General features: G+C 50.4%; 1 protein-coding gene and 1 long non-coding RNA gene across 8 annotated transcripts in view; one reads left to right on the top strand and one right to left on the bottom strand.

Moving 5' to 3' along the window:
- Positions 1-15,784, top strand: part of LOC135914426 (ATP-binding cassette sub-family C member 3-like) — a 211,213-nt gene extending 195,429 nt beyond the window's left edge. For 5 of the 7 annotated variants that reach the window (XM_070540018.1, XM_070540019.1, XM_070540020.1 and 2 more), the window contains 5 exons: positions 167-343; positions 1,225-1,383; positions 2,240-2,406; positions 13,188-13,382; positions 15,605-15,784. In XM_070540018.1, coding sequence (XP_070396119.1) covers positions 167-343; positions 1,225-1,383; positions 2,240-2,406; positions 13,188-13,382; positions 15,605-15,755 — 849 coding nt within the window. In that variant the 3' untranslated portion in view covers positions 15,756-15,784. Of the gene's footprint in view, positions 1-166; positions 344-1,224; positions 1,384-2,239; positions 2,407-13,187; positions 13,383-15,604 lie in introns of those variants that run through there. The other 2 variants (XM_070540022.1, XM_070540023.1) reach the window with 2 other exon arrangements.
- Positions 1-17,813, bottom strand: part of LOC135914427 (uncharacterized) — a 53,670-nt gene that overhangs the window by 27,501 nt on the left and 8,356 nt on the right. The window lies entirely within an intron of this gene.

Genomic DNA, 17,813 nt, shown 5'->3' on the forward strand with positions numbered 1-17,813 from the left:
ACTGACTGTACTTACCGCTATCGTTGTGATCTGAGTAGAGCTTGCATTGCTATTCGCAAGTTCGAACAATAGGTAGCTGAATCACTAAGTTACGCTCCTGCAGGTGTTCTATTGTTCACCGTCACTATAATATAACATTATGCCACGTTTCTCTTTTTTTGCTCAGACAGACATCGTTGCAATGCCCGACAAAGACAAGCGTGCCTCGATCAAAATGCCATTGCCAGAAAAGTGGCCATCACATGGAATGGTCGAGTTTCAAGATTACTCGTCTTCATACAGGCCCGGAGTTGCACCTAACGTCCTCAACAATGTTTCTTTCTCTGTGAAGGCTATGGAGAAGGTGGGTGATGACGGGGTAACCTGCCTTTGGTGATGAATGCTGATTAAAAGACATCCAGAGATGTCTACAGCTGAGAGAAGTAGTTGACGCAGCTCGGGTTGTTGTATCAGAACGTATTCCACCTCAAGGCTTCATAGTTCTTCGCAACTTGAACGATATAAACGTGTACAGAGTGGATTGAAAACAGTGCCGCAGGAACCACTTGAGATTTTATGACGTGAAACCCTAAATATAAAGATTAAGCGTTTGCATGAGAGTGACCACGGAACTCACTATACGTTAAAGACATCGAATAAAGTTTACTGTATTGAAATGTATTGTATTATATTTTATGGAAGAAAAGTCAGCTGTCTCTGGGTGAACGTGTTGTCGTCATTAGAATTCCCATACTAGCTCAGTCAGACTATCAGGTCAGATCAGTAAGTTGATCAGTTGTGGACTGAATCCCTCAAGAAGTCAATACGTGTGTCAATCGTTAAATATGTCAGTAAGTCAGCCAATGCAGACAGCCGTCACTCAGTCAGACTGGCGGGGCAACGTCGAGCGTGGTTTCGTATCTTTTCAGCGAATTGATTTAGTGACAGTACAATGTTTATTAATATTATCTTACTGCAGCGATATCAAAACAGAACTACGCGAAGTGCGTGAATTCGCTACCACGTCGGACAAGTGTTAGCTCCTAAACTAAGCAGTTTCGACATAATGAGATAAACGATATCCTTAAAAATGAGAGCGACACAAATGTTGATGTTCGCTACTCAGGGATGAAAAAAATCGCAATGCTCGCAAAAAGGTAATGTGGAGCGAAACAAGATAGCTCAAACCTGCTCATTGCAATGCTATTTTATTTGACACCGTATTTGCCACGCTTTTGCGAACAGGTTGGTGTCGTTGGGCGGACGGGTGCCGGCAAGTCGTCTCTTGTGCTCGCTCTACTGCGTTTCCTTAGAGCCTCGAACGGGCGCATTTGTATCGACGGCGTCGACATTGCCCAAGTACCCCTGAAGAAACTGCGTCGAGCCATCACCGTTATCCCCCAGGTGCTCTTTCCGTCTTTCGTTCATATTGTCAGTTCAACGTTCACATTGTCAGTTTCAAACTAAGGGTACGGACACAAGAATTCGAGCGTCACAACTCACACCTATAAACGCCTACAGAGTTTAAGTCGGTACAAAGAACTCGCGAGCGCATGACCAGCGATGCCTACCTGTACCGTCGGCTGGTGACCCCTGGGGCTGCCATTGTACGGGCGTCCACAACGCAAACCATGGGGGTCATTCTGGACATTGTAAAATTTCGCCATGTTCGAGACCGCATCCATGTTGGCGTGTGCAGCCATTCAACAGAGCGTGGCCTGCTTGTTAACTAATAAGAGATGTAAAGAGGACTAATTAACAATGCGGAGGGATTGGCAGCGCTCAACGCTAAACAGCCCAGACGCCCCTCTTCTGGCCATTGTAGTATTTTCGAGGTAATTGGAAGTCGTTTTTATTGCATGCGCATACTACTTGATCCCGCGTGCTCTGGCAGACATCGATGACAGAGTACTGTTCAGTGGTTAGTGGCTGTGTCCGTGGTACCAATATTCGATATAATTTAGGATGAGCAGTTGGAGACTCTAGAGGGCCTCAAGCGGGCCCAGCGTTTTGGACCTTGATGGAAGTGACGTAATAAGATGATATTTCACGAGTAAACTGTAATCCTTCTTGCAAAAGAAGCGTTACTATGAGATATCACATTAGCACAGGAGTCAGCATAGTTGATTGCACAAAGAAAGCTTTCAGAAGCCCGCATTAGCCCAGCAGTTAGCACCGTAAATTGCACAAGAACCATTTGATCAAAGTACTTCGACTCTACTGAACTTTGATGATGTGTTACTTGCGCAAATGCGCGCAGGATCCGAGCCTTGTGCGAGGTACTCTGCGCCTGAACCTCGACCCGATGGGGTCCCACACCGACGAGCAAATCTGGCATGCATTGCGGCAAGCTCACTTGGCGCCTCTGGTCAAAGGTCACCTGGAGGGACTGGGCATGAAAACCGCCGACGGAGGCACGAACCTTAGGTGCGATTCCGGCCCTCAAATACTCTTGCCATGAATAACATCCGGCTGGATGCATTGTTCCTAAGCACCTCACTGTGCCATCTTTGAAATGGCTCTTTGGAACATGAAAAGCAATCAACGAGCCAGTAAATTTTTATTCTCCTGATGCCCAGAGGTATCTCGCGTCGCTTATTTGTCTCATGTTTGCGCATTAAACCATATTTCAATGTGTTTAGAATTCCGACATTAGGCAGGTAAATGTTCAATATATTGGAACTTCGCCCACACGAGAATGAAGGGGTATATTTGTCGGTGGCGTCAAGAAAAATACAGAGAAGTCACAGTTTAGCCCGAAAGGCGAGAGATCGATTGCGATGAAAAATTAGTAGTCAGCTATACAAACTAAGGATCGCACATTTATCGGCCATATAAACTCTTAAACATTCGCTTTCTAACTAAACTAACAAGCATGGTGTCACGCGCGTACAGGCAAATAGAAACACATCTCACTCGATGAGCACGGACACTTGCTGTCGAAACGCTGGTGTGAGGAAGCGCGGCAGCAGCAGCGAGCGAATCGGCTCTTCGTGCTGCCTCTCACTTCAGCGCCAAGCGGCACACTACAGCTCACACGAAGATATGAGCCCTCGGCGCACCTATATTCTGTAGTCATCGCAGATAACGTTCAAGATAAGCCTGTCATGTAGATAGCCTGTCATAGATAAGGCGTGTCATACGCAGCCGCTGCTAAAATAGAACCCCCCCCCCCCTCCAATGCCTTGCGCTTGGTGGAAGATGGCGTGCTTCCTCACTGCCTTCCTTCCTCGCGCACGCGAGATCAAGCTATCATCCTTCTCGGCTCGCCCTCGCAATCTTTTGCTCTCACCTACACCATAGCGCGCACACCCACGGTGTTCTGTGCGCGTCGCGAATGTACGGCCAGACTTTTCTTTCAAGAGGGAAGCGGGCCTCCCTTACTTTTATGGCTTTCTCTTTCACTGGCCCCCCGCGGACTCCAAGCTGTGCGCGAGAGAAAGGACCCCGCTCCCTCCGTTCGGTTCCTGAAAGAAACCCAGTGACGACGCTTCGGGGTGGTCGGCTGTTTCCCGTGCCCGGGGGCGTCGACGGGGATGGAAACCACAGTTGGAAAGGCGCGGGACGGGCAGACTCGCCCCACCAGCCCTAGAGACCGGACCACCTTTTTAAGGGGCTAAAACGGAACGTTTTGTGTATTTTTAACTTGCTTTTTTGACCTTCTCAGTGTAATTAAAGTTTGTTTTAAATGTTCAACTGCGTTCGACCCGTTATCTAGCTGGACAGCGGACGCTTTGATCCCGTCAAGTGCGATCCGCGAGGCCAGCATAGTAAAAAAGTGAAGTCGACTGCCATCGGCCGCCAACTCAACGTCCGCTGCAGTGGAATACGTCGCACGGCAAGACCTCCGGTTTGACCATGACATCCGCCTACTGCAAGGACACGGCATCGCCTACAAGTTGAGCAGCTGACGGCACACAGGGCAACGACAAGGTGGGCTCGTTTCAAATTTCATCGCGCAGCTTAGCAGGCTTCACCACATACGTCCGCTTTGAGTGAGATACGTCGTGAAGCACGCACGCCAAAATGGATCAGGACAAGCTGACGCCTGAAACGTCTCAAATTATGACAGCAGAGCATGAAGCTTCCACGGCAAATATTCGACCACAAAGAGCAACTACGTTTTCCATGAAAGCTAAAGAAACGTATGAAACGAGCCGCGAAGAGCACTGCCGGAGAATAGACGCTGCCTGGAAGAACGTGGAGACAGCTATTTTCAAAGTGTCATATGCAAAAGAGGAAGACGTTAACAACGCCGCAACGCAGCTTCGCGCAAGCTATGAGCGCTACGAACACGTCGCAGCCAGATACTCTACCTTCCTCGCCAGAACGAGCAGATCTGAAACCCAGCAGGAATTAGAACTCCAAAAAGCAATCGACGCAGATCGTTATGTGACTGTAAGCGACAAATTACGTGAGGCTACAGAACGAGAACGCGACCGCTTACAAGAGGTAACGTCGCAGCACTCTCTATCGGCCCACTCAAGCGTTTCTTCGAGGTCACGACGATCGGGCTCGTCAACAATCAGCCTAGCCGCCGTACAAGCACGCGCACAAGCTGAAGCCGTCCGGGCCAGAGCAGAGTTTGGTCGCAGAGAGGCCGCGATGCGTATTGAAAGGGCAAGGATTGAGGCTGAATTGGATATTTTGCAGCATGAAAAAGAAGCGGCAGCTGCAAACGCACAGGCGAATGCGCTCGAGGCAGCCGTGGAGCAGGATGGCGGGGAGCGCATGCGCACGCTCCCTCCTGTGGACCGAACGCTGCAGACTAGGAGTTATATCGATGAGCAGCAAGCCCTACGCAACTCTGCGCTCGTGTTTACTGAGGAGGTCGTTACCAACTCAAGCGACGACGTGAACAATGCTCGCACGTCGCCGAGGGCCAACACAGCTGCGAATAATTCGATGTGTCTGCGAGCTGATGAACGTCCACCTGACTACGATGCTGCCCCTAACAACCCAAGTTGTAAGCATGCTGGAGCTACGAGTCGTCTTATGAACTTACGAGTTGGTCCGCAGCCGCTTGTGCACGCCCCGACACACAACAGTTCAAGCTCAGAGCTAGCCGATGTCCTCAAATTCCTGTGCCGCAAAGACCTTGTTTCAAGCGGTCTTATCAAGTTTGATGATCGACCTGAGAACTTTCGCGCTTGGAAATCATCGTTTAAAGGTGTCGTCAGAGATCTAGGTCTTTCGGCCCAGGAAGAGCTGGACCTTCTCATCAAATGGCTCGGCCCTGAATCGTCAAATCAGGCTCGGAGATTGAAATCGGTGCACGTGGATGACTTTTCAACGGGCTTGAACGTTGTGTGGAAACGGCTCGACGACGTCTTCGGGCGCCCTGAGGCAATTGAGGATGCACTACTGAAGCGGCTGGAAGACTTCCCGAAGATAGCTTACCGGGAAAATACCAGACTCCAGGAACTTGGCGACCTCCTGCTAGAACTCGAGGCTGCGAAAACTGACCCGTATCTCGCCGGTCTTGGCTATTTGGATACCGCAAGAGGGGTCAACAAAATTGTTTCGAAGTTGCCATCAGGACTTCAAGAAAATTGGATGTCGGCGGGGTCGAAATACAAAAAAGATCATGACACTGCATTTCCACCCTTTTCTTTCTTTTGCAAATTTGTTAGAGATCAAGCCAGCATGAGGAACGACCCGAGTTTCATCTTGCATCCACAAAATGCCTCGTCTGAATTCAATCAAAGGAAGGAAGACAATGGTACCAAGACCACGCGGCAAAGATCGTCTGTGTCAGCAAGGAAAACAGAAGTGGATCCTGCTTCTGCCAAAATTAATCGAGATGCCACTGCTAACGAACAGCAACCGGAATCGAAGGACTTTAAAAGGTGGTGTCCATATCACAAGAAACCTCACCCTTTGGAAAGGTGTCGCGCCTTCCGTGAGAAAACTTTGGAAGAGCGGCAATCTTTCATAAAGAAGCAAGGGATCTGCCTACGATGCTGCTCATCCAAGAACCACATGCAGTGGCAATGTCAGGCAGTCGTGATATGCCTCATATGCGACAGCGCCGACCACGCCACAGCGCTTCACCCAGCACCGCCAACCTCAGAGCCGTCAAGGGCTAGTGGGTCTGATGACAGTACCACAGATGACTCAGAAAGAAGAGTCACATCTAGGCGTACCGAAGTGGCAAACGCTGGCAGCAGCACAATGTCGTGTGCTAAAATCTGCCTCGTAGAGGTGACCCATGAGACTCAGCCTGAGAAAATAGTCAGAGCGTACGCGATTCTTGACGACCAGAGTAATCGCTCGTTGGTTAGGCCAGAACTCCTCAACGATTTCGGAGTGAAGGGGACGCCTACGCAATACACGCTCCGCACTTGCTCCGGCAGTACTGAAGTGGTTGGAAGAGTCGCTCATGGTTTTTTCGTGCAGAGCATGTCAGGCGAAGTCAAGTTTCCTCTTCCACCTCTCCTCGAGTGCAAGGCAATTCCAGAAAACAGAGAGGAAATTCCGACACCTGACGCTGCAAGGCACTACCCGCACTTGAAGTCAGTAGCAAATCACATTCCTCCTCTTGAGAAGGCTGGAATACTGCTCCTCCTTGGCCGGGACATCCTAAGAGCTCACAAGGTTCGTCAGACAATCAACGGACCCCACGACGCGCCGTATGCTCAGAAGCTCGACCTCGGATGGGTCATTGTCGGTGACGTTTGCGTTGGTCGAACGCGGAAAACGGGCAGCGTCAACGTGTTCAAGACCCATGTGCTGGACAGTGGGCGACCATCCCTTTTTGAGCCATGCCCAAGACATTTCTTTGTTAGGGAGGCGCCAATTCACTACTCTGCGGATAAGGTCTCAAAAGATTTACGATTGGCAGCAACATTGGATGACAACCTGGCCCCGAATCTTTTCGAGACAACAGAACTTGACAACCAGCGTGCTCTCTCCATGGAAGACAAGACATTCCTCAAGATAATGAATGGTGAATTCACCCAAGACAAATTAAATAATTGGGTCGCCCCTCTCCCCTTTCGCACACCGAGAAGTCGGCTTCCGAACAACAGAGAACAAGCTCTGTCTCGTCTGCTCTCGCTACGGCGTACCCTGCGAAAAAATCCTGAAACAAGGGAACGTTTCGTGAACTTCATGAACGAGCTCTTCATCAAGGGTCATGCGGAGGAAGCTCCACCACTTCACGTGGACGAAGAATGTTGGTATCTGCCCATATTCGGCGTTCACCACCCCCAGAAGCCTGATCAAATCCGAGTCGTGTTTGACTCCAGCGCTCAGTATGAAGGGGTATCTCTGAACAACGTTCTCCTGACCGGCCCTGACCTGACGAATAACCTTGTGGGGATTTTGATACGCTTCCGGCAAGAACCAGTTGCGGTTACAGCGGACGTCCAGCAAATGTTCTACTGTTTCATGGTTCGCGAGGACCATCAGAACTACCTGAGGTTCCTCTGGTTTAAGGGCAACGATATCTCCAGAGAAATCATAGAGTGCCGAATGAAGGTTCACGTTTTCGGCAACAGCCCATCGCCGGCTATTTCAACGTATGGCCTTCGACGGACTGCCCAACAAGCTGCCCCCCGATTTGGCGAAGACGCCAGGAAGTTCGTTGAAAGAGATTTCTACGTCGATGATGCACTTAAGTCTCTTCCGAGCGAAGAAGATGCCGTTAGTCTGCTGCAAAGAACACAGAAAATGCTTGCAACGGCTAATATAAGGCTGCACAAGATAGCTTCGAATAGGCAGAATGTGCTGAATGCATTTCCTCGAGAGGACCACGCCCAGGGACTGAAGAACCTCGACTTCGGCACAGACGCGTCGCTTACGCAGAGAAGTCTCGGTCTGCTGTGGGACATAGGCGACGACAGCTTCGTCTTCAGGGCTCCTCGTCAGGACAGGCCATATACGCGGCGAGGAGTGCTGTCGACCGTCAACAGCCTTTACGATCCACTAGGGTTTGTGGCTCCAATAACGGTTCAAGGCAAGTACCTTCTCCGTGACCTCGTGACGAAGGGTTATGACTGGGACACACCGCTTTCGGACGAGAAAAAGCAGAGATGGGACGAGTGGAAGAACTCTCTCCAGACACTACAGCACCTTCACGTGCGAAGAACGTATGCGCCAGTCTCGACGCTTGAAGCCGAAAGCAGGGACATTCATGTATTTTCAGACGCGTCCACAAGGGCCGTCGCAGCTGTGGCATACCTACGCGTGACTGACAAGCAAGGAAACAGACACGTCGGATTTGTGATGGGAAAGGCCAAGCTTGCTCCACAACCAGAACACACCATCCCAAGGCTTGAGTTGTGTGCAGCAGTGCTTGCTGTAGAGATGACCGATTCTATACTACGAGAATTGGACTTCCAGCCGAACTCGGTCACGTTCTACACGGATAGCAAAGTGGTCTTGGGTTACATATACAACGAAACAAGAAGGTTCTACGTGTATGTGGCCAACAGGGTGCAGCGGATACGTAGCAGCACGCAACCTGAACAATGGAAATACGTTCACACAGACGAAAATCCAGCAGACCACGCCACTAGAACGATTCCAGCAGCACAGCTTAAAAGCACGAACTGGTTGTCCGGACCTGATTTTCTCTCACGACGAGAAGAGGAAGCACGGTCGTCGAGCTTCATCCTCTTAAATCCTGATGAAGACAAAGAAATACGCCCTGAAGTCTGCACTCTGGCGACGGAGGTGAACAGACGACAGCGACTCGGAGCTGAACGCTTTCATAGACTCTCGAACTGGAAATCTCTCACTCGTGCTGTAGCAAGTCTGATCCAGGTTGCCCATCGCGCAAAGAACGCATCACAAGGAGAGGTAGCTCCCGTTGAGGCGCTCTCCAAAGCCAGGCTCGTCATCATTCGCGCAGTACAGCAGGACGCATTTTATGAAGAGATATGCTGTATCCAGAGAGGAGAGCAGGTTCACAAGACAAGCTCGCTTCGAAGGCTTGACCCATTCTTAGACGCCAACGGCTTGATCCGCGTCGGCGGCCGCTTGAATAGAAGCGACCTTCCAGACGATGAGAAACACCCTCTCTTATTGCCGGGTCGGCACCATGTGGCGAAGCTTCTCGTGCGCCACCACCATGAATGCGTGCAACACCAGGGCCGACACTTCACAGAAGGAGCCGTACGAGCTGCTGGGTATTGGATCGTCGGAGGTAAAAGGTGCATCTCATCCGTGCTGCAAGCATGCATTTCATGCAAGAAGCTGCGAGGGCGCTTTCACGACCAGAAGATGGCTGACCTTCCGGCAGACCGAATCAGCACAGATCCTCCTTTCACGAATGTTGGAATCGATGTTTTCGGTCCCTGGATGATTGTCTCTCGCCGAACGAGAGGTGGTGTTGCAAACAGCAAGCGCTGGGCAGTCATGTTCACTTGCTTAAGCATTCGCGCAGTGCACATTGAGCTAATCGAATCAATGGATACGTCGAGTTTCATTAATGCCTTCCGAAGGTTCCTAGCAGTGCGAGGGCCCGTCAAGCTAATACGCTCTGACTGCGGGACCAATTTTATCGGAGCTTGCAGAGAACTTGGAATCAGCGCAGAGGGCATTCATCGCTCACAAATAGGCAAGTTCCTCAGCGGAAACGGCTGCAAATGGATATTCAATCCACCGCACGCGTCCCATATGGGCGGTGCGTGGGAGCGGATGATAGGCATTGCACGTCGCATTCTTGACTCAATGCTCATGCCGTCACGTCATCAACGACTCACGCATGACATTCTTGCAACCTTTTTGGCAGAAGTTGCGGCCATCATTAATGCCAGGCCCATAACTCCTACTTCGTCTGACCCCGAAGATCCCACAATCCTAACTCCGGCGACACTCTTAACCCAAAAACACGGAAGTGCATCTGTAACAACTGGGCAGTTAGATACAAGCAACCTCTACAAACGGCATTGGCGTCTCGTGCAAAACCTGGCTGACGAGTTCTGGAAGCGCTGGCGCACAACGTATGTCACTACTTTGCAACAACGCCGAAAATGGCAAGCAGCAAAACCCGACCTCAAAGAAGGCGACGTCGTTCTACTCAGGGATAAAGAAGCAACCCGCAACGACTGGCCCGTCGGAGTGATTACACGAAGCCTGCCCAGCGCAGATGGAAGGGTGCGCAAGGTCGAGCTGAAAACAGCCAAAGACGGGGTTGTGAAAACATTCTTCCGGCCAACAACAGAAGTTGTGCGTTTGCTGTGACCGTGATATAGTGGTGGCGTCTTAACAACGGAAGACACCAGACGGGGAGTGTTCTGTGCGCGTCGCGAATGTACGGCCAGACTTTTCTTTCAAGAGGGAAGCGGGCCTCCCTTACTTTTATGGCTTTCTCTTTCACTGGCCCCCCGCGGACTCCAAGCTGTGCGCGAGAGAAAGGACCCCGCTCCCTCCGTTCGGTTCCTGAAAGAAACCCAGTGACGACGCTTCGGGGTGGTCGGCTGTTTCCCGTGCCCGGGGGCGTCGACGGGGATGGAAACCACAGTTGGAAAGGCGCGGGACGGGCAGACTCGCCCCACCAGCCCTAGAGACCGGACCACCTTTTTAAGGGGCTAAAACGGAACGTTTTGTGTATTTTTAACTTGCTTTTTTGACCTTCTCAGTGTAATTAAAGTTTGTTTTAAATGTTCAACTGCGTTCGACCCGTTATCTAGCTGGACAGCGGACGCTTTGATCCCGTCAAGTGCGATCCGCGAGGCCAGCATACACGGTGTTATCGCACTTTCGCTTTATGCAGAATATCACGGTGACGCCGACGATAGAAATGCGCATAGACAATCCATATAATTCTTATCGCAATAGAAATGTACAAACAAGTGTGGAAAGTCTGAATTTATTGACATAGCCATTATGTGGACATTCTAGGCGAATTTCTACCATCGGCGCCGCCTTGATGGTTCCTATAAAGTCCAAGTGCGATAACATCTCGACCGCGTGCCGTATGGTGTAGGTGCGAGCAAAAGGTTGCGAGGGTGAGCCGAGAAGGATGGCGGCTTGATGCGACAGTTTCTTTTCTGCGTCGTGGGGAGGGGCGCGCCGTCTTACGTGCGCAAGGGCGGGAGATGTGCGCTGGCTAGGACGTGAGAGGGATTGAGGGGGTAGGTTAGTGCGCGTTTCTTCTTCCACTCCAGCTGCGGCGTCTGTGTGCGGCCGCGAGTGTCCTATTTTGGGGGCAATCTGCGCTGAGTTCGAAGGCTATCCGACCGCAGATAGCTGATGGCCTCGTATAGGATGTGTTCTCGCGCTCATATTTCGCATCGAAGGGAGCGGCAGCACTGAAGTGAGGGGAATTCGTTCGCCGATGTTGGCGCTCTTCATCACTCCAGCGTTCTTACAGCGAGTGTCTTCGATCATCGAGTGATATGTACTTGTGCGTTCTTGATGGCGCGCTTGTTAACGTAATTAGTAAGGTAATGTAATTAGTAGTAATGTAACTAACGTTACTTCGTATATCTGTCTAATAGTTTCCTCTCGCAATCAACGCTTTGCCTGTTGTACAAAACTAACTTTTTGCTCATCTAAAATATCGGTATAGAAATAAATGCAACCATGAGATTTTACGGTTCTTAGGTATAAATTGCTTACGTGGAGTGCACCTTTTGGCCAACTATTCCACCATTATTCCAGGAAAACGCCCTGGAATAAAGGTGTTGCACCCCTAGCAACAAATAGGGCTTTCATCATCATCATCGGGGTGCATAAGCAGTAAAGATAATACTTTTTGCTGCTTGGATGTGGAAGGCCTGGATGTATTGTGCTGAATACCGCCAGTGCCAGGGCGTCGAATAGAAAGTCTTTTCTGGCTCGGTTCGTGTTTGGGTGCACACTTGTTGGTTCAGGTTCACGGTTGAGGTTCAGCTCCAGAGTGAAAACAATAACGGTTCGAATTTGTTCGGAGCTACCTGAGCCGGTTCATCTGGGTTCAAACGGGCCCAAGAAAAAAAAGAACTGAATGCGTTTGGGCGCTTCCGGTTGAAAAACGCGCGATGCTTTTATAGAGAACATTAAGCCTTTATGGACAAGTGTTGCCTGCACGCAACATACCAGAAAAAAATATATTGCTGATTTTTGGTTGCGACTACGAAGCTGCTTGTTAAATGTCCTCGGACAATACTGAGTCGCAGGCAGCAATCGTCATTTGTGGGTTTCGAGTAGGAACGTAGGACGAAGAAGGAGTTCAGCACGCGTCTTGCGTTATATTGAAAGCGCGATCACAGGAGACATACCAATGCAAGATCTCCGCGTATAGTGGTACACACACGTGATGCAGAGCAATGAACTGTATGCCTTCTTTGGCTCACATATATCTATAGCTGTCTGTACAAACACCAAATGACGCCATAGAAGTTTTAGGTTGAAGCCAACTTCCAGTTTTCTGCCTACAGTTCTTCCCCCCCCCCCCTTCCCCCCATGCTGAAAGAGTTTCCGCAAAATATATTTTATTTTCGCTGATTCTGCTTATTTTCGATGTGTATTCCACATTTCGATAAAATATGAACAGTTTTCGAGGAATGTTTGTGTCTCATCCTCTAAGGGGACGCGTCCGCCCCCGGGGAATGGTTGACCACAGTTCATGATGGCTCGGCGCGCATGGATAAGGCTCAGATAATGCTCAGATAAGGATCAGAACGTCATCAGTGCACCTGGCATCGCCAGCTGCAGTAGTTTGCTTGCGTCATCGATTGACCTTGCACCGTCGTCTGCAGCGTTCCATGTCACCACAGCGCTGTCGCTTATACTGGTCGGGTTAAATTTCATTCCATTGATAATGACACCGGGCTGCGTGGCGATGAGTGAGTGGCACAACGCTTACGCATGCTTCGACGATTTCCAGAGGAGTTTCTGCGTGTCTTTTTAGTGTTCTCCGCGCTCTGGAAAAGACGTGGAAGATCAGCTGGGCGCTCTTGTCAATCAATCAATCAATCAATCAATCAATCAATCAATCAATCAATCAATCAATCAATCAATCAATCGTTCTCAGTACATATTGCTGCAATTTGGAAGATTTAGGCTACCATTACTTCCTTGTCCGGTGTTTTCACTTGGGAAGCCTAAATTTGGTGTCGCCGGCCTATATCTCTGTACTGGCGGGCTCTGGCATGGAAAATTCGAGCCGTGAGTCCAAGGCACCATCTGCCTGTAACTCAGTAGTTCTTTTCGGGCTTTGTAGGTTGCATTGTGGGAATCTTCAGATGTATACACAACGCAAAAATCTCTCGCAGCGTCGGTGAGCGGCAGCTGGTGTGCCTCGCCCGCGCCCTGCTGCGTCACTCGAAGGTGCTGCTGCTGGACGAGGCCACCTCGCAGATGGACGGCGACATGGACCGCCTCATCCAGGCGACGCTCAGGGAGGCGTTCGGGAACAGCACGCTGATCGCCATAGCACACCGGATACACACCGTGCTCGACTACGACAGGTGCGGGTGCGCGAGCACGTGATCACCTAACCACCGCCAGAACGTCTTTACGACGGCTGTTATGTAGCGTTTTCGTGGGAAGCTGGGAAGCTGTTCCATCTGTTCGTGCGTCAGTTCGTGGCCCCAAAGTGGGAAAGTAGATGTACGGCAGGCGTGTGGATGACGTAGTTCATAACTTGTGGTACGTATTGTAAAAGTCGACAACAGATATGTTGCCAGCTCCTGCAGAGCGTGAAATTGCATCAGAAAGGACGGTGTCAGGTGATGTGACCGATCTTGCGCAGTTTTCTCGTTGAGCACCGCATAAATTAATATGGACACATTCAATTGGACGTGTATGACGTTATGGTAATCAAAGACGTTTAAGAAAGATAAGCACGAATTAGCAAAACGAAAATACAGGCGGTTCGTAGGTTCGTGAACAGGCAGACGGTTTGCGGTGTGGTTAAAGCGCTTTTAACCCTGGTTGCAAATAGTCGAGCAATTTTGTCTCGGCCTCAGACTGAAGGGTCGCAAGACAGTAAACAGGTCGGGCTAGGGGGATTTCTTATTCTGAGAAAGGCTGAGTAGCACTAGAAAGGCAAGGAAAAAATGCATATGTAGCGCGACAACACACTGGCTAAAGCACAGAAACACATGAGTCATTAATGTGCTGGTGCACTACGTGTATGTCCTTGTCAATTTACAGCGAACCTGTATATGGCTAGCCGATTCGTCTGTCCGTCTGTCGTCTGTACGTCGAAAACTCCGGCGCAACCACATGCGCATGCGCGAAAATAAAGAGAGAGAAGGAGAGGCGCGCGATTGGCTACGCCAGTAGTAACGCCGTTGCTCTCCGTCGCAGCCGAACGCGTGGAAAGCAGTTTCTTCCCGGCTCCGAAATGTGTAGGTACGGCGTCATACGTACTCCTGAGGAGCAGGCAGCTTTCGATCAGTAACGCCGTGAGCAAAACCGGGAACGAGGTCGTCTACGCCATGCCGAGGCTGCATCCCGGGCACAAGAACAGGCTCGTGCAGCCGAGCGCAAGCAGCAACTGCGTACTGAGGATCTGGCAGCCTACCAAGCCATCGTTTAATGAACCCTAGGACCCATTGATAAACACCGGGGCGGTATGTTTCAGCTTCGCTGGTTAAACATTTGTACGTAGTGCTTGGGCAGTGATTTCTTTATTCATACTTAACTTCGTAGTACAAAACTAGGTCTTATCCATTTGTCCGGTCATCACCCTTCACTGCAATTCCTACGAAAATCTATTCGACTTCATTCAAACACTAAACAGGCCAAAGAGGACACAACTAGCATTTCTTTAAGATTACTGTTCGCGGTGCTGCTGTTCTTTTTTTGTGTCCGTGCTTCTGCACTGCTTTAAGTCGTCACTGAACTTTTGCGTGCTTCTAAACATTTATTCAAGTTTGTGCGACAAGTGTGCCAACGTAGTAAGGCCCTGTTTGTTGTCCTACTAGCGTTTGCGTCTTCCACAACGTCAGGAATCGAAGTGCGTTGCCGACCTTGTGTTATCTAGGTGGCGTTGGCCAAGCGTGTCCACGCGCTAGATTGCCCGCGAGGAGTGCATGATTCGAAAGGCCGCTCGGCGGCGTTCGATTGGACATTAATGCTTTCGCATTTACAACTCCTAAGAAGGGCATAGGTGTCCTCGGATTTTTTATTTCCTGTTCCCTTTTGTAATAATCATCATCAGCCTATTTCATGTCCACTGCAGGACGAAGGCCACTCCCTGCGACCTCCGACTGCCCCTGACCTGCGCCAACCGATTCCAGCTAGCGCCTGCGAATCTTTTAATTTCATCACCCCACCTAGTCTTCTGCCGTCCTCGACCTCGACTGTGCTTCCCTTCTCTTTGCAACCATTCTTTAGCCCTAATGGTTGACTGGTTATCTAACCTAAGGATGTAGTTGTTTTTAATTGACTAGCTTCTTTCTATCTCATGTTGGTTTCTTGGCTAAAATTTTGGGACAGCCGGCCCTTTCAGTGGACAAAATAACCACCCATCGCATGTTATGAACAATAAAACTTAGGCGCAGACAAAGGGAAGGTAGGTTAACGGGAAGTGAACTTACTTTATGCTGCCCAGAACGTGGCAGTGGTTACAAAGGCCACCTCAAAAGGTTTATGTGGGAAAAAGCTAGCTCAATTCGTTGCCTCAATTTTGAAAACTATTCTGCGTGCGACGTAGGAGTCACGGTGCTGTCTCTGCTTTCAGAATACTCGTCATGGACGAGGGAAGGGTGAGGGAGTACGACACGCCCTCCTCTCTGCTCTCCGACCCCGACAGCGCTTTCTACAAGATGGCCGCGGACGCTGGAGCCGCGCCCGAGCAAGGAAATTGCCCGCTCGCCATAACTTCGTTATGACCTTGCCATTCGTAATAAAGTAAGACTTGCACAAGCGGAGGGACGAAACGTGACAATGCACACGCACAGGCATGTTGAATGCGTGCGTGTCTTTTCGTACTGTCTGATCTACTCCTCTACTGCGTGCGACCTGTGCTGTGCCTGACATGCGCTGTGCGTGGGCTGTGCTTTACTCTTCGAGATTTGTCATCTTTCTCCTTCTTTCCTCCTCTTCTTTCTATCTTCCATTTCTATGTTTCAGTCTCCTCCTTTCTGACGAGTAGAGGCACTGTGCCCTTTCTGGTGGCCGTTACCAACCTGCTCATCGCTTTCCCTTTCCTGTCATGTGTATATATGCTTCCTAACGAATACTAATAGCGGTATAGTACTTGATAATATTGGAAACGCCGGCAACTTCTTCGTCAGCCTTTAGGTTGGCATGTCAACAAACGGACGTAGTCCCAATCGCATCACACCCAAGTGCGGAGCAATGGGAGTAACTGCTGTCCAGCGACCGCTGCGAAGACCAGCTAGGTCTAGTGCGGCGTGCACGACGGACAGCAGAAGGCAGCGGAGCCCTGGACTGAGTGCAGCCAACCATTGCGATAGAAGACGGACGAAGCAGAGGGTGAAGATCTTCGGGGAACACGCAAGGTATAAGACTCCCCGGAAGAATTCGCCCCAGCCGTAGTAGAACACATCTACTAGAGCTCAATAACGTTTTCACTCACTCGGTCACTCCACAAAAAGTCGCAGTTTCGCCCGAAAGGCGAAGCACCGATTGGGATAGCAAATTATTAGAGAGCTGTATTTTGCTATCTCAAATATTAGAGAGCTCTTCCAAGTAAGATACCGGCTCACTGTGGTATTCTGGCCAACGAAAAAGCGCATGAAGCGGCACGCAAAGGTGGATTTATTGCACCAGATTTTATGCTTCCCAGCTAGCTAAAAGATTTGCTTCTGAAGAAAAGGATCGGCTCCGGCGCTTGCCGACCCACCATTACCCTTTCCTTTACTCAATCGACCCATATATCAGATCCAAACTCCCATGCAGCATTCCTCGCCATCTCGAAGCTGTATATCATGGCCTTCGCCTGAACGCCGCCTATGGAAACGGCTTTTGGTACCACCTCGGTCAAGTGAGCAGTCCACACTGCAACAACTGTGGCTCAGTTGAAACCGCCTACCATGTTCTGTTTGAGAGTCGAGCGTATATATGCCGACGAGCGTGCGTTCTATGAACATTGCATGCCTTCACTTAAACAGAAACGTTTATGATTTGACTGTTTCTTAGGCCTTTCAGCCTGCCTCACGGAACAGAGGCGTGCGATGAACTTTTATGCGAAGCATACCAGCTGCAAAACCACGCTCTTCCTAGCTGCGCCGCGCGCGGCCGCGTAGCAACCATATGACCTCATAACAGCTGCAAAAGCGGAGGCTCAACTCGTGCGCTCGCCTGCGGTCGCACACGCGGAGGAAGGAAACTAAGGAGAGGCCCTACCCCCTCCGCGCGTTAGAACAAAAGTGTGGCAGAAATGACGTAGTAGGTTCTCATTTTTTGCTGCTTTTTTATTTTTATTTTGCTGTATGGCCACGCCTTTTGGGCCACAATGGCGGCGTTGTTATGGTTTTGAGCGCTCCCACGCGTTGCTCTGGTAGGTTTCGTGCCGTGGCAAAGGCGCTGTGTGGGCGGGTTTGCGTTAGTCACCGTGTCTTGTTGCGCTGTGTTACCTGCACCGTGCTCTGCCGGATGTTGCCCGAGCGCGCGGTACCACGCGCAGCGCGGCGTGGTTTCGCGAAAGATGTAAACGAGAGAGGAGGGTGGCCCAAAAGGCGGAGCATCGCCATGAGCAACGCCAACTTCCGGCTTCACTTTTGCTTCACAGAGAGTGACGTCAGGGCCTCTCCTGAGTTTCCTTCCTCCGTGGGTCGCACAGATGGTACTGCGGCCTAACTCCCGCTCTTCCCGCTAGCGCACTGACGTCACAACAGCTGCAAGCCGGACTCAACTCTTGCGCTCGCCTGCGGTCGCACAGCCGGTGCTGCGGTTTAACTCCCGTTCCTCCCGCTAGGGCACTG

This window comes from Dermacentor albipictus, chromosome 6, assembly GCF_038994185.2.
Source record: "Dermacentor albipictus isolate Rhodes 1998 colony chromosome 6, USDA_Dalb.pri_finalv2, whole genome shotgun sequence".
In the NCBI taxonomy this organism is placed as follows: domain Eukaryota; kingdom Metazoa; phylum Arthropoda; class Arachnida; order Ixodida; family Ixodidae; genus Dermacentor; species Dermacentor albipictus.